General features: G+C 35.5%; 1 protein-coding gene across 1 annotated transcript in view; it reads left to right on the forward strand.

The window, feature by feature from the left end:
• Positions 1 to 14,468, forward strand: part of SLC4A9 (solute carrier family 4 member 9) — an 86,941-nt gene extending 72,473 nt beyond the window's left edge. Inside the window, exons 19-22 of the mRNA XM_053717231.1 lie at positions 2,998 to 3,171; positions 4,739 to 4,885; positions 8,699 to 8,770; positions 14,041 to 14,468. Coding sequence (XP_053573206.1) covers positions 2,998 to 3,171; positions 4,739 to 4,885; positions 8,699 to 8,752 — 375 coding nt within the window. The 3' untranslated portion in view covers positions 8,753 to 8,770; positions 14,041 to 14,468. The remainder of the gene's footprint in view (positions 1 to 2,997; positions 3,172 to 4,738; positions 4,886 to 8,698; positions 8,771 to 14,040) is intronic.
• Positions 14,469 to 16,761: the final 2,293 nt, after the last annotated feature.

Below are 16,761 nucleotides of genomic sequence, written 5' to 3' on the forward strand. Positions count from 1 at the left end.
GGTATCACCGATCCGTCCTGGCATCCGGTGCTGAAGAGGTCCAGAAGAGGCTCCAAAGTCTTCCTCCTATCCGGCAAGAAGAGGACATCCGGACCGGCAAACATCTTCTCCAAGCGGCATCTTCGATCTTCTTCCATCCGGTGCGGAGCGGGTCCATCTTGAAGCAGCCGACGCGGATCCATCCTCTTCTTCCGTTGTCTCCCGACGAATGACGGTTCCTTTAAGGGACGTCTTTCAAGATGGCGTCCCTCGAATTCCGATTGGCTGATAGGATTCTATCAGCCAATCGGAATTAAGGTAGGAATATTCTGATTGGCTGATGGAATCAGCCAATCAGAATCAAGTTCAATCCGATTGGCTGATCCAATCAGCCAATCAGATTGAGCTCGCATTCTATTGGCTGATCGGAACAGCCAATAGAATGCGAGCTCAATCTGATTGGCTGATTGGATCAGCCAATCGGATTGAACTTGATTCTGATTGGCTGATTCCATCAGCCAATCAGAATATTCCTACCTTAATTCCGATTGGCTGATAGAATCCTATCAGCCAATCGGAATTCGAGGGACGCCATCTTGGATGACGTCCCTTAAAGGAACCGTCATTCGTCGGGAGACAACGGAAGAAGAGGATGGATCCGCGTCGGCTGCTTCAAGATGGACCCGCTCCGCACCGGATGGAAGAAGATCGAAGATGCCGCTTGGAGAAGATGTTTGCCGGTCCGGATGTCCTCTTCTTGCCGGATAGGAGGAAGACTTTGGAGCCTCTTCTGGACCTCTTCAGCACCGGATGCCAGGACGGATCGGTGATACCTGGATGGTGAAGACAAGGTAGGAAGATCTTCAGGGGCTTAGTGTTAGGTTTATTTAAGGGGGGTTTGGGTTAGATTAGGGGTATGTGGGTGGTGGGTTGTAATGTTGGGGGGGGGTATTGTATGTTTTTTTTTACAGGCAAAAGAGTTGATTTTCTTGGGGCATGCCCCGCAAAGGGCCCTGTTCAGGGCTGGTAAGGTAAAAGAGCTTTTACATTTATTAATTTAGAATAGGGTAGGGAATTTTTTATTTTGGAGGTCTTTGTTATTTTATTAGGGGGCTTAGAGTAGGTGTAATTAGTTTAAAATTGTTGTAATATTTTTCTAATGTTGGTAAATATTTTTTTATTTTTTGTAACTTAGTTCTTTTTTATTTTTTGTACTTTAGTTAGTTTATGTAATTGTAGTTATTTGTAGCAATTGTATTTAATTTATTTATTGATAGTGTAGTGTTAGGTTAATTGTAGGTAATTGTAGGTAGTTTATTTAATTAATTTATTGATAGGGTAGTGTTAGGTTTAATTATAACTTAGGTTAGGATTTATTTTACAGGTAAATTTGTTATTATTTTAACTAGGTAACTATTAAATAGTTCTTAACTATTTAATAGCTATTGTAACTGGTTAAAATAATTACAAAGTTACCTGTAAAATAAATATTAATCCTAAAATAGCTACAATATAATTATAATTTATATTGTAGCTATATTAGGATTTATTTTACAGGTAAGTATTTAGCTTTAAATAGGAATAATTTATTTAATAAGAGTTAATTAATTTCGTTAGATTTAAATTATATTTAAGTTAGGGGGGTGTTAGTGTTAGGGTTAGACTTAGCTTTAGGGGTTAATCCATTTATTATAGTAGCGATGAGCTCCGGTCGTCAGATTAGGGGTTAATAATTGAAGTTAGGTGTCGGCGATGTTAGGGAGGGCAGATTAGGGGTTAATACTATTTATGATAGGGTTAGTGAGGCGGGTTAGGGGTTAATACATTTATTATAGTAGCGGTGCGGTCCGCTCGGCAGATTAGGGGTTAATAAGTGTAGGCAGGTGTCGGCGACGTTGAGGGGGGCAGATTAGGGGTTAATAAATATAATATAGGGGTCGGCGGTGTTAGGGGCAGCAGATTAGGGGTACATAGGGATAATGTAAATTGCGGCGGTTTACGGAGCGGCAGATTAGGGGTTAATAATAATATGCAGGGGTCAGCGATAGCGGGACCGGCAGATTAGGGGTTAATAAGTGTAAGGTTAGGGGGTGTTTAGACTCGGGGTACATGTTAGAGTGTTAGGTGCAGACTTAGGAAGTGTTTCCCCATAGGAAACAATGGGGCTGCGTTAGGAGCTGAACGCTGCTTTTTTGCAGGTGTTAGGTTTTTTTTCAGCTCAAACAGCCCCATTGTTTCCTATGGGAGAATTGTGCACGAGCATGTTTTTGAGGCTGGCCGCGTCCGTAAGCAACTCTGGTATCGAGAGTTGCATTTGCGGTAAAAATGCTCTACGCTCCTTTTTTGGAGCCTAACGCAGCATTTTTTTGAACTCTCGATACCAGAGTTAATTTTATGGTGCGGCCAGAAAAAAGCCCGCGGAGCGTAAACAGCCCATCTACCGCCAAACTCCAAATCTAGGCCTTAGAATTTAAAGGCTACCTCTAATCTGAAAGCATTTTGACAGTTTTTCACCACTAGAGGGCATTAGTTCATGTGTTTCACATAGATAGCATTGAGCTCACGCACGTGAATTTACTGCGGAGTGAGCGCTGATTGGCTAGAATGCAAGTCGGTCTCATAAACTGAAATAAGGGGGCAAATAGGTAATCACAGAGGTAAATAGTGTATTATTATAACTGTGTTTGTTATGCAAAACTGGGAAATGGGTAATAAAGGGATTATCTACTTTTTTAAAAAACAACTAAAATTCTGGTGTTGACTGTCCCTTTAATTGGCTCCATATGATTTTTATTTATCGCTTAGTATCACATCTAAAAATATGATAAAACATAATGATATGATTTCTTATCATACCAGAATCAGAAACGAATCACTTGTGATTTCCTGTTTTCTCAAGGCAGGCACTTTTTTTTAATTTTAAATGTATTTGGTAGCTTTCTGATATTGCATATATTGTAATTAGTACCCCAGATACAGGCCAGTAACACACTTCTTTGATTTTTTATGTTTTTAAAGTTCACAGATCGACTGCACCTGCTATTCATCCCACCCAAATATCAACCAGATCTGATCTACCTTCGGCATGTCCCATTAAGGAGGGTTCATTTATTTACTGTAATTCAAATGCTGTGTTTGGTCATTTTATGGATATTAAAATCAACAATAGCTGCAATTATCTTCCCATTAATGGTAAGTATAGCTATAAAGTAATAACAAGTACTACATAATATGTAAAACTAGCTACGTCAAATGAGGCAGGTGGGGGTTTGCTCCTTTTAGTCAAGCACATTTTTGTGACTAGATAAAAGGGAGGGCATTGTGGGCTATGCTTTAGGATCTTGTAAATCTGACTATGGTTCAGCAATTGTAATACTTTAAGAAGCTCCCCGGAAGTTTCACATTCCCATAAATGATTTGAGCTCAGAGAAGTGTTTCTGTATTTACCTGGGGACCCTTCTGTTTCTGTGTCATGTCCAAAACATGATGGATGTTGCCTTTATATCAATGATCAGAAGGTTCTTCATAGAAGGCTTTTTATGCAGAAGACTAAAGGTTTTTTACATGACAGAAAGAAATCCTGAGTCATCAAAATTCTCAGAAATATGGGCTTCTGGAATTAAAGGGACATGAAGACAGCATGAAATCTTAAGACACTTTCAGTTTACTTCCATATCAAATGTACTTCATTCTCTTGGTGTATTGTGTTGAAATCATACCCAGGTATGCTCAGAAGCAAAAAAGCAAATATGATTGGTGGCTGCAGACATACACCTCTTGTCATTGGCTCACCAGTTGTGTTCAGCTAGGTCCCAGTAGTGCATTACTGTTCTGAAGATTTTTAACTATGTGTTTAAAACATTTGCAGAGGTTAAACACATATTTTTATGCAAACAACAGTGCAACAATAACATGTTCTCATAAATTAAAGGGAGAAATATTAACTTCCTTCTTAGGGTCACAAACTTCTCCATTCCTTTACCAAAACTTAAAGTGTTTCTACTGCTTGGTTTTTCAGTCATTCATTCTCTAGAGTATACATTTAAAAGTGAATTAGATTAGGCAGTTGGTACTTTTCTGAAGACTTGTAAAACCGTTACCAGCTTTGTCAGATTAAAAGATTTTAGCCACCTTTAGATAATGGTGCAGAGAAAAGAATTTCCTTTAAACTCATTAATTTATTCCAGAGAATATGGGTAATTTCCAAAATGTTTTTCTTATGGGTTTATCCAATAGTTCCATGAAAGTTCTTTTTTTTGTCTAGTGAAAATACCATCCTTATTTGTGACATATTCTTTCAGAATGAATTTGTACTGTCTTTAAAGGTCCCATTCCTTGCATAAGGTCTGTTATGTCAAATTCAAGGAACAACTCCTTGTCGGAATGTTGAAATATTTCAAATCTATGAAGGAAACCAAGACATTTCATTTTACTTTTGTCTGTTGCCTGAAAAGATCAGAACATCTCTTTCACTAGTTGGATTTGCTCTATTAGCCTGAGGTTTTCTGGAAAAACTAATTCTTTTAAAGTTCTGGATTTTTTTTCTACTTTGCTAGTTGCAGTTTAAAGTCAAACCCCTTCCTATTCCCTTCTACGTAATACAATGGGCAGTGGTCGCTGGTCGGTACTTATAAGATTCTACTATAAATGCAAACAATATATTAAAGAGAGAGATTATTTATAGTATAACCTGCACAATGTATAATTCATCTTGTAATACAATAAACTGAAAATGCAACTTTAATTCTACATATTGCAGTTGCTTGCTCTTGCTGTTATAAGAAAGGCAATGGAGTGGTTCATGTCTTTACATGACCTCAGCTGGCTCGATGACATTTTGCCACAGAGCGATAAGAAGGAAAAAGAAGCAGAAAATGAAGAAACTGATTCAAGTGACAGTGAAATTGTAAGATATTTTCCTTTGAAATTACATACGTTTTTTTAAGTCTTTTATATGTTAGCTTATATTCTAGGATGATTAGATACATTTTCTATATAATTATTTATAAGACAACAATATATTGTACTAGGGACTTTTAAACAGACAATCAATAAGGTCTAAATAGTTAATACATAAACATACACCTTCTGACTATATATGATTTTGCTTTCATTAACCTCCCCTTATAGTCATGTAACTCCTATAAAAAGGAGGGACTCAGATGTACATAACTCATGGCTGGGGCATATGTCTGAAGCAATAGCAGGAGAACACATGAACATATTATAAACACAACTAACTATTTAGGTTGCCTCTAAAGGTGCTGGTGAAATTAGGAATTTGATTTGTGGGGGAGATGAAAAAAAAAATAGAAGGATGAAGAGAAAGAATGGAGAGAGTTTCTATAGCTTACTAGGACTGTGAGATGTCAAATCAAGTTATGAGAAGTCCTTTATGGGATTTTTTAATGCACAGTTTTAAATTAAAAGACGTTTATCTCAATAAGAATAATTTCATATATTTCTGTATAGGACGGAGAGACAAATGCATTAAACATAATAATGAAACGGGGGTCATTATGCTGCTTACATCTTCTATTGTATTTTTACATTTTGTATCTTGTGTATAAAGTTTATAGCAATGCAATTTATATAAAGTATGATTTTGCAGAATGAATGGTCTAGAAAATGGTGTTTTAAGATATGAAAAATGAAAGCTCTGAGAGCCACTAGTTCTCAGGATTCAGTAAATGTTAGAGAACCTAGGCCACTGTATCACAGATGGTTATAAATCCATAAGCATGTGGTACAAGCAAAATGTTATATGAACATAAAAGTCCCTATTTGAACTTACCTGCACTTCAATAAGCTATAATAAAAATGCTACCCAAATGCTATCAAGTGTCTTTGATCTGTTTAAAAAGGTTGAAGACATATATATATATATATATATATATATATATATATATATATATATATATATATACTTCCTCAATTACTCCCCACTCATTTAGAACCCTCAAGAACAGTATTCCAGCATATTTTTGTGGTAACAAAATGTACAAAAAAAACAAAACAAAACAGATTATAAGATTTATGAATGTATCTAATTCAAACAGTCTGGGGGGGGAATTCCTGTGAAATAAAGTTTCCTTGTGGATTATAATTACATTGAATCTGAAAAACACATTGAAAAACCATATATATATATATATATATATATATATATATATATATATATATATATATATATATATATATATATATATATATATAATTTAACAAAATAAATTTATTTCAAATCCAAAAATATAGTTTTGAATAAACTTCTGAGAATACATAGAAAACAGGTTAACATTTGTTCTTTTCACAATATTTTTACAGCAGAACTATATAGGCTGTAAGACCTCCCTGATGAATTTAAGCAACATCTATCTAGTTGTTTTCTTTAAACAATTACAAACGGCTAGATTTAGAGTTCTGCGGCCAAAGGGCTGCATTAGCTACGCATGTTTTTTCCCCCCCGCACCTTTTAAATACTGCTGGTATTTAGAGTTCACAGAATGGCTGTGTTAGGCTCCAAAACGGGAGCGTAGAGCATAATTTACCGCCACTGCAACTTTCAATACCAGCGGTGCTTACGGACGCGGCCAGCTTAAAAAACGTGCTTGTGCACGATTCCCCCATAGGAAACAATGGGGCTGTTTGAGCTGAAAAAAAACCTAACACCTGCAAAAAAGCAGCGTTCAGCTCCTAACGCAGCCCCATTGTTTCCTATGGGGAAACACTCTCTAAGTCTGCACCTAACACCCTACCATGTACCCAGAGTCTAAACACCCCTAACCTTACACTTATTAACCCCTAATCTGCCGCCCCCGCTATCGCTGACCCCTGCATTTTATTATTAACCCCTAATATGCCGCTCCCGACACCGCCGCAACCTACGTTATCCCTATGAACCCCTAATCTGCTGCCCCTAACCCCCGCCGACCCCTATATTATATTTATTACCCCCTAATCTGCCCCCTCCAATGTCGCCGCTACCTACCTACAATTATTAACCCCTAATCTGCCGACCGGACCTCACCGCTACTATAATAAAGTTATGAACCCCTAATCTGCTGCCCCTAACACCGCCGACACCTACATAATATTTATTAACCCCTAATCTGCCGACCGGACCTCACCGCTACTCTAATAAATGTATTAACCCTAAAGCTAAGTCTAACCCTAACACCCCCCTAAGTTAAATATAATTTTTATCTAACGAAATAAAATAAATCTTATTAAATAAATTATTCCTATTTAAAGCTAAATACTTACCTGTAAAATAAACCCTAATATAGCTACAATATAAATAATAATTATATTGTAGCTATTTTAGGATTAATATTTATTTTACAGGCAACTTTGTATTTATTTTAACCAGGTACAATAGCTATTAAATAGTTAATAACTATTTAATAGCTACCTAGTTAAAATAATTACAAAATTACCTGTAAAATAAATCCTAACCTAAGTTACAATTAAACCTAACACTACACTATCAATAAATAAATTAAATACAAATACATACAAATAAATACACTAACTAAAGTACAAAAAATAAAAAAATAATTTACAAACATTATAAAAATATTACAACAATTTTAAGCTAATTACACCTACTCTAAGCCCCCTAATAAAATAACAAAGCCCCCCAAAATAAAAAAATGCCCTACCCTATTCTAAAATAAAAATGGAAAAGCTCTCTTACCTTACCAGCCCTTAAAAGGGCCTTTTGCGGGGTTAATAATTGTAGGTAATGTGGCGGCGACGTTGGGGGGGGCAGATAAGGGGTTAATAAATATTATGTAGGGGTCGGCGGTGTTAGGGGCAGCAGATTAGGGGTACATAGGGATAATGTAGGTTGCGGCAGTGTGCGGTCGGCAGATTAGGGGTTAAAAAAATTATTAGAGTGGCGGCAATGTGGGGGGACCTCGGTTTAGAGGTAGATAGGTAGTTTATGGGTGTTAATGTACTTTAGAGCACAGTAGTGAGCTTTATGAACCGGCGTTAGCCCAGAAAGCTCTTAACTCCTGGCTTTTCTCTGCGGCTGGAGACTTGTCGTTAGATTTCTAACGCTCACTTCAGCCAAGACTCTAAATACCGGTGTTAGAAAGATCCCATTGAAAAGATAGGCTACGCAATTGGCGTAGGGGGATCTGCGGTATGGAAAAGTCGCGGCTGGAAAGTGAGCGTTAGACCCTTTCATGACTGACTCTAAATACCAGCGGGCGGTAAAAACCAGCGTTAGGACCCCCTAACGCTGGTTTTGACGGCTACCGCAGAACTCTAAATCTAGGCGAAAGATTCTCCAAACTGAGCCCCTCAAGTTCCTTTACTGTGTATAACAGAGCAGCTTATTGAATTTACGCTATAATTGCACAGAATATATATTATTATTATTATCAGTTATTTGTAGAGCGCCAACAAATTCTGAAACAGATTCAATACATGGGGGTAGATTTATTAAGCAGCGGATGCTGCTTTCTACCCGCAAAGTTTCAGGTCCACCTAAAACTTAAGTTAAGAAGCATATCATTCTAATAAAACAGCCATATTTTCTAAAAAAATGTATATGTCACCCAGCCATAGACATAAGACTTATTCTTAAATTCTGTAAAAGGTATATGCATCCTTTAGGCTTAATCTTATCTCAAATCATATCCACACTTTGATCAAAAATTGTATGGTTACTAAATGTTTAACTATTTCTAACTGGTTTTTTTTATTGCAGTCTGAATTAAAATATCAAGACAAAATGCCAGAAATAAATATCTCAGTTAACTAGTATTTGGAATATGACATGGTAAGTAGACATTTTTCTAACATTATAAGTGGCGGCCAATTGATAGTGCAGGGTATGCTCGGCCTTGCACAAAAAATAACATAATCAATGCTGACTCATAAATAACTCCACGTGAGTGAGCACAATGTTATATATATGGCACACATGAACTAGCTGTGAAAAACTGTAAAAATGTTCTGAGATAAGAGGCAGCCTTCAAAAATGTTCTGAGATAAGAGGCAGCCAGCCTTCAAGGGCTTAGAAATTAGCATATGAGCCTACCTAGGTTTAGCTTTCAACAATACCAAGAGAACAAAGCAAATTTGATAAAAGTAAATTTGAAAGTTCTTTAAAGTTGCATGCCCTATCAGAATCATGAAAGTTTAGTTTTGACTAGACTGTCCCTTTAAGTAAACATATATCCTGCAAACAGGCAGATCATAACCATCAGTGCGGATGCAGGTGGATTGATTCTCCCTATGAGAAACCGGAGCTGGAAAGCAGCCCGTGGCATTTGCACTTTGGGAGGATTGTGCTTATTCGCATGTACCTTTGAATCCCAGAATATGGGGGATATCGCTCTGTGAGTGGACATGAACAATTAACTGTCAACAAGCTGAAATAAACCAAGGAAATTATCTGTGTATCCTATGTACAAACACCTGACCGCTTCTGCTTTTTGGCCCATATTGAAGCTTACATTGATCTTGCTTTGCACATATATGCTTAACATTCTTAATATTGCGCAAACTTTTTACTTTCATACTCTTTACTTTTAACTTGTAATATGAGCTTATTTTAAGGCTAGGCTTGTCTGACACTTCACAGAGAAGGGGGAGTTATAGTTGGAAGCCAAGAAAAATTAATATGGCTCAAAGTAGCAGAATATTATACTGTCACCTGTCATATTTATCTTAAACTGTGCAGAAAGCCACGGGGGAGTTACCAATTTAGAACCGTAAAGATGAATCCATTAATAGATGCAAGATTGAACACTGCAAGTCACAGACCACACAATGGGGCCTATTTATCAAAGCGTCAACTGAAAATACGCTTGAATTCCGCGTCGTATTTGTTGCGAGATTGATCCGCCGTAGTTATCAAAGCGTCAAGATCGGCAAATGTTAAAATTTGTGACATAACATACGATTCCGCAATCTCATCCCGACTCAGATTGATGCTTGCGTCATTACAGATGTTTTGAATTCAGATTCAAATTTTTTTTACCCTTTTCCCAATTTATCAAACATTTAACAGGTGCGCTCGCGTGTATTCCGATGCGGCATACCTAATTTTCAATCCGCCAGCCTTGAGGTCGCGAATGCTATAGAACTCAATGGGAGTCTGAAAACACAGAAAGCTTATGTTCAATGCTGCAAGAGAATGAAGTATATTACATAATAAAAGTAAATTAGAAACTCTATTAAAATTGTATAACCTTTCTAAACCTTTCTAAATCAAACAATATTATTGCTACACATTTGGCTCAGCTCTTAAAATATCCATTGATAGCAAATAAATACATATGATACTCTGATTACATGATATATTCGCAATTATTCCTGCTCAGAATAATAATAAATTTACACTATATACATATAGTGGTATAAATAAACACAGAGATATGAAAGACAACATTGTTTAGAACAAAAAAAGGAATTTAGGGACATGTAAATATGTTTGCAAAATATATCTGACATAACACACACACACACACACACACACACATATATATATATATATATATATATATATATATATATATATATATATATATATATATATATGCAATAGAGAGAGTTCACTAGTGGCACTAGTACAGACAATCCCAATAAGGAATCACACTCCGGTCCCTCAGATTAATGTAATTATAGTAGTAATGCAGCTGGGCTATTCACAAAGATAACAGTCCCTTGGAATGCAACAACAGCAATGTAGCTTTATATTGTTCCCAGTGTAACAAAACCACTCGTTAAAGGGCTCCACAGAGGGCCTAATGTTAAATGTATATGCACATATTCTACACACCAGCGGTAGTGGAGCTACAGAATGAGCAGCCTGTGCTCTAACAGCCTATGGCTGTGTCCACTTACTGCTCTGCAGTGTGTCCGTGGCCGGTTCTCCGGGTTCCCAGTTTTTGGTTCCCAAACTGCAGTCTTCTGCCGCACACAGCAGCGTTACGTTGAGCAGGGGGCGTGTCCAGTCACCAATTCGGCCATAGCCTATAGTGGATCTGGAAAGCTCTTGCCTCTTAGAAGCCTGGTCAATATGATAATGTGAAAAAGAAAAGTTCCAGAGGCAAAGTAAAATCAAAAAATGTTATTGTAATCCACAAGGATAAAAATACCAAGGGAGTCCAGGGTACACTTAGTAAAACATCACAGGTGTACTGAAGGCTTCAGTTTTTTTATTTTACTTTGCCTCTGGAACTGTTCTTTTTCACATTATATATATATGTATACAAGTATGTCCAAAGATATATGTACAAATTCTAGCATTAATAATCATTTATTTAAAAAAAATTAGATAAAAGCATATCATGACTTCTAGAAATACAAATACACATTAATTTTTGTGAAAGTATCATATAACAGATTTTTGTATAACAAATAAATATAAAAATAACTTCCTATGAGATATTGTTTGTTGAGCTATAAATGTAGCTATTTCTTGGACATTAACAGATGAAAAATAAAAGATTAGCTTTAGAGAATTGTGCTTGTCCATGGACAGTAATGAAATGGTATAAATAAAGTTGTGAAAAACCTGAATAACCGCAACATTGATGACTGTTAGTTAACAACAGTCTGATGCTCATTGTGTTTTTGATGTGTTTTTTTTATAAATAAGGGTATTGTATTCAGATCCACGTCAGCAATGTCTGGTGAGCGTATTGACGCCGGCGAATGCACTGAGATTGACCCTTTGATAAATATGTCTCAATATCATGACCTGTCATAGTCACCACCTAGAATTTCCCCAGAATAAATTCAATTTGATAAAAGACTTTAACTGGAAAGGTGTTTTTTAAATTGAATGCGTTATCTAAATCATGAAACCTTCATTTAATTTAATTTAATTTGATTTGACTTTCATGTACCTTTAACTCTGTAGCATTGCTACATTGATTGCTTGATCAGTTCACAAACCCATTAATATCTGTCTTTAATTAGTTGCAGAAAAGGAGATAATACTTTAGAACTCATCAAGGATATGTCCATGTACAGGAAATCAATGCACCTTTTAATCACCAAGATTACAAGTGTTGCGGTATTGCTATACCGCTGAAAAATCGCCATTGTGTGCGGAATATGCAGGTCTCCCATAGTACAAGTCGCGGCGGTACAGTTATAGCGTTAGCATTTTAGCCTTTACTCAACTCTCCATTCCGCACTAAAAAAATTACTTTTGAGTATGGAATTTTGAGGTCTCCCGTATTACAGTTTGGGTGGTCCAGCTATAACGCTAGTGCTATAGCTTATACGGCCATGATCCATTCCGCGATCTGAGATTAGTTATGGATTTTGCGAAACAACAATGTTTCACAAAACTCATAACAAAAATGTTGCAAAGTACACTAGCACCCAAAAACTACCTATTAACCCCTAAACCCCCATCTCCTGCATCGCAAATACTTTATTAAACACTAAACACGCCAACACTAAATAAACCTATTAACCCCTAAACCAACGCCCCCCCACATAGCGACACACTAAATTAAACTATTAACCCCTATACCTAACACCCCCCTAACTTTAAATTAAACTTACTAAATAACTACCTTAAAATAAATAAAAACTTACCTGTGAAATAAAAAAAACCTAAGATTAAACTATAAACCAAAAATTACTATTTAAAAAAAATAAAATAAATGAAATATAAAAAACCTAAGTTACAAAATTAAACAATCCTAACACTACAAAAATGTTTTAAATAAAACTAACATTACAAAAAAACACTAAAATTACGAAAATTTTAAATAATCTAACATTACAAAAAAAACACTAACATTATGAAAAATAAAAAAACACTAAGATTAAAAAAAATAAATGAAATTATCCAAAATAATAAAAATTAAACCTAATCTAGTACCCCTATAACAACAAAAAAGCCACCCCAAAATAAAAACAGCCCCTAATCTATCAATAAAAAGGCCTTTGTAGGGCATTGCCCTAAATTAAACAGCTCTTTTAGCTACAAAAATTACAAAGTACCCCCATAACATTAAAACCCCCCATCCAACCAACTCCCCAAAATAAAAAAACCTAAGTCTAAAAAAAGCCTAAGATACCCATTGCCCCTAAAGGGGCAGGGGCATTTGTATGGGCATTGCCCTTAAAAGAGCAATCAGCTCTTTTGCGCCCATTAAAAAATAAAAAAGCCTTAAACTACAAAAACAAACACCCCCCCCCCAAAAAAACCCAGAAAATGTATTTACAGTTCCTGAAGTCCGGACATCCATCTTCATCCAACGCGGGGGCATCTTCTATCTTCATCCCAGTGGCGCGGAGCTTTGGCGGTGACGACAACTAATCCAGCACGGAGCCTCCTCTCCGCCGCACACTGAAGCTTGAATGTAACAGTACCCCAATATAAAAGGTTTTTACATAACTTTATTTTCCCCATAGACATCAATGGGGATTGCGTTATAGCGATCGCCATTCCGTGATTACAAGTGTTAGTTTTTTTCTAACACTTTCTCTCCATTGTTGTCTATGGGGGAAAACGTGCACGAGTACGTCAATTCAGGCCTTGGATTTTGTGCGCAACATATCGCACAACAAAAGAGTTTTTAAACTTGTAATGGCAGCGCTATGGAGAGTGCGGTAGCGCTCATTTTGTTGCGTTATTTACGCACCGGGTTTAGCGCACAACTTGTTATCTTAGTGAATATTTTTTAAAAATGTGTTTACTGTGAAGATTTTACACACACGCACATGCACATTAACTTTAAAGGGAGAGTAAACATAAAAACTACTTCCACTGTTTCATTCATTGCAATGAACACATCATAATCATCCCTGTAAGGTTCTTAAAACGTTTTGCACCCGTCTGGCATTACTTTTACTGTCTATTTAATGCCTATTTCATCATATGCTTATTGTAGTGTATTTATTTTGACCCCTTATTTCTTTCCAATTAGTGATATATAGGTTTGTGTTTCACACTTCCATGGTAACATAATATATGCTAGTGGGGTATTCTTTATACCTTATCTCTTCTTGGCTTGTTTTGTTTTTTTTTTTTGTATATAAAATTACATATTTAACAAAAAATGTATTTTCTACTAGGTTGAAGAAGATATTTTTTCACAACTTCTGAATTAAAAAAATCAGGTGGAAATTACAGAATCTCCAATGCATGAAATTACCTAGACCGACAAGAAGCAACTCTTTCTTCAAGAACAAAATATTATGTATATTTTATTTGTAATCTAGTATGTTTAGTATAGTGTAGAATTTTTTTCTATATTATTTTATTACATTATTTTTTTATTTATTTTTTTATTTCAACATTTGCATAGTCATTGTTGTGAGTCGTACATTTAATTACTGACGATGCATACTTGTAGACATTTAATGTACAAATGTATTATTGCACTTTGTTTTTATATTGTAATAATTAAACAACATTTAATTTATGTATTACTAAATGATCAACACTGGCATTTTTGTAATATTTTACAATACAATAAAATTGTTACTTTTGTCAGGTTTTACTTTGTGTCATGTACTGTGATGAATTTTCTTCAATAAATAATTTTGAATAGCAAAATAAATAGGTAGGGAACCAACAAGAGTTGAGATTGGGTAGTGGTTGTGTTTTTCTTTTGTGTTTTTTCAATCCTGCACAATTGTCAAAACAATTATTAGAGATGCTGATTGGTTTCATTTGTTGACTTTACTCTGTCTTTATACAGAATACACTACTACAATTCAGACTACAATTCAGAGAGATAGGGTTTTTTTTCTCTAATACAGAATTTATTTGGGACTGCCAAAGGCGAAAAACTCCACGAGAAGTAAATGAACAAAAGAGATATATCTATATATAACCTTCCCCACTCCTTTTTGTGTGTGAAGTCTTTTAGTAACCTATGACATTCTATCACTTCTCCTGCATTTCTAATGACCTACTGGAGGTTGGTCTTTCGACTCCTATTTTATTTCAGCTAAGCCCACCCACTAGCACTTCACTGAGATTTGGTGAGAGGTATGCTGATTATGTAGATGTCATCCTGGAATAATCAATCTGTCCGGTTATCTACCGTGATACTCCTTATGGCTACAGGGGGGGGGTCCCTATATGTTTACCTTAGGCCAAGAGGGAGACGTTCACAATCAATATTTTTCTTGTATACCTTTGTTGCAAAATTGTTTTAACACCATGTGCACTTATCCTGCTATGGCCTAGATTACAAGTGATGCACAATAGTTACACAATTGCAAGGTTGTAATATTTTTAATGCTAGAACCTGCATTACAAGATGAGCTGTAAAAAAATATTGCTACCTCGCTTTTATGAACTCACAGGTAAAGCTCCCTATACTTTCAATGAGCAGCGCAAAGTGGAAATTCATGATCGTATTATCAGCCCATTTACTACCATTTACTCCATGGCTACCATTGAAACTAACAAGCTGCTTCTTTTAAGAAAAACTATCTCACTGTACTAACCTTGTTGATGCAATCTCACTAAATCAAAAACATGCCAAAATAAAAAGCATATTTTTTTTTACAATTTTTTTTTTACAGTATAATGTATATAAATTACACATTATAGACACGTACTTTGTACCCATAACTCCCCAGCTCAAAAGTATGACTAATTCATTTTTCAAATTTTATACAATTGCTAGTGTCCTTCCACACTGCACAACAGTATTGATGTAAACACTTGTATTTTAAAGGATATTCATTACTAATGGCCATCGTATCAGTGATTTGCATTTGTATAAGGTGTAACGGATAGGATTCTGGTAACTTCACAATGGGAATCATGGATTACTTTCAGCTCTTTTAAGTTGCGCTCGAGTTACAGCAGTTTCACACGAGTGCAACTTACTCTAGAAATCTCAAGCAAATTTATCTTCATTTGTAATCTAGGCCTATATCAAAAATTTATACTTGATTCACATGAACACTGTAACTTAACCATTAGCTCTGTTAGCTAAAATAAATATCTAATAAATAAGGATATCAAGTCATTGTGAATTAGATTTTCACTACAGCAATTGAAAAGCTAAATATACATTATTTTAGCCTTGCAATTAGATAATAGATTTGCATAGGTAAACAATTAGTAGATACTCCACACTATCCCTCTGGGGGCTATTTAAAGGAATCTTTATTAGCTTCGCTAATCATTAGATTGGTAAGTTAAAGGGATATTGAACCCAAAGTTTTTTCTTTTATGATTCAGATAGAGCATGCAATTTTAAGCAACTTTCTAATTTACTCATATTATCATTTTTCTTCTTCGTTCTCTTTGTATCTTTATTTGAAAAATCATGAATGTAAGTTTACGAGCCGGCCCATCTTTGGTTCAGCACTTGGGTAGCCACCGATCAGCAAGCTCTTCCCAGGATGTTGAACCAAAAATGGGCCGACTTGTAAGTTTACATTCCAGCTTTTCAAATAAGGATATCAAGAGAATGAAGAAACATTGATAATAGAAGTAAATTAGAAAGTTGCTTAAAATTGCATGTTCTATCTGAACCATAAAATAAAAAAATGGGTTCAGTATCCCTTTAAAAAAGAAATCAACCAAAAAAAATAAAATAAGGATATTAAGTTATTTCGGGAGTTATGCAGAGTTTTTTGGGTTTATTTGGCCAGTAAATAAATCCTTTTAATGAATTTATTTTTTAGATTGTTTTTAAGTTTTAAATGTCTTAGGTACAGTATTATAGGCACTTTACAATTTTGTATTGTGCTACATTTTGGAGATTCTGGGGCTATTATATGTGTAAGCTTAAGGGAAGAAATAGCTAACTGTAAAGCTAAGGTAAG

Source organism: Bombina bombina, chromosome 6 (assembly GCF_027579735.1).
Source record: "Bombina bombina isolate aBomBom1 chromosome 6, aBomBom1.pri, whole genome shotgun sequence".
Taxonomy (NCBI): Eukaryota; Metazoa; Chordata; class Amphibia; order Anura; family Bombinatoridae; genus Bombina; species Bombina bombina.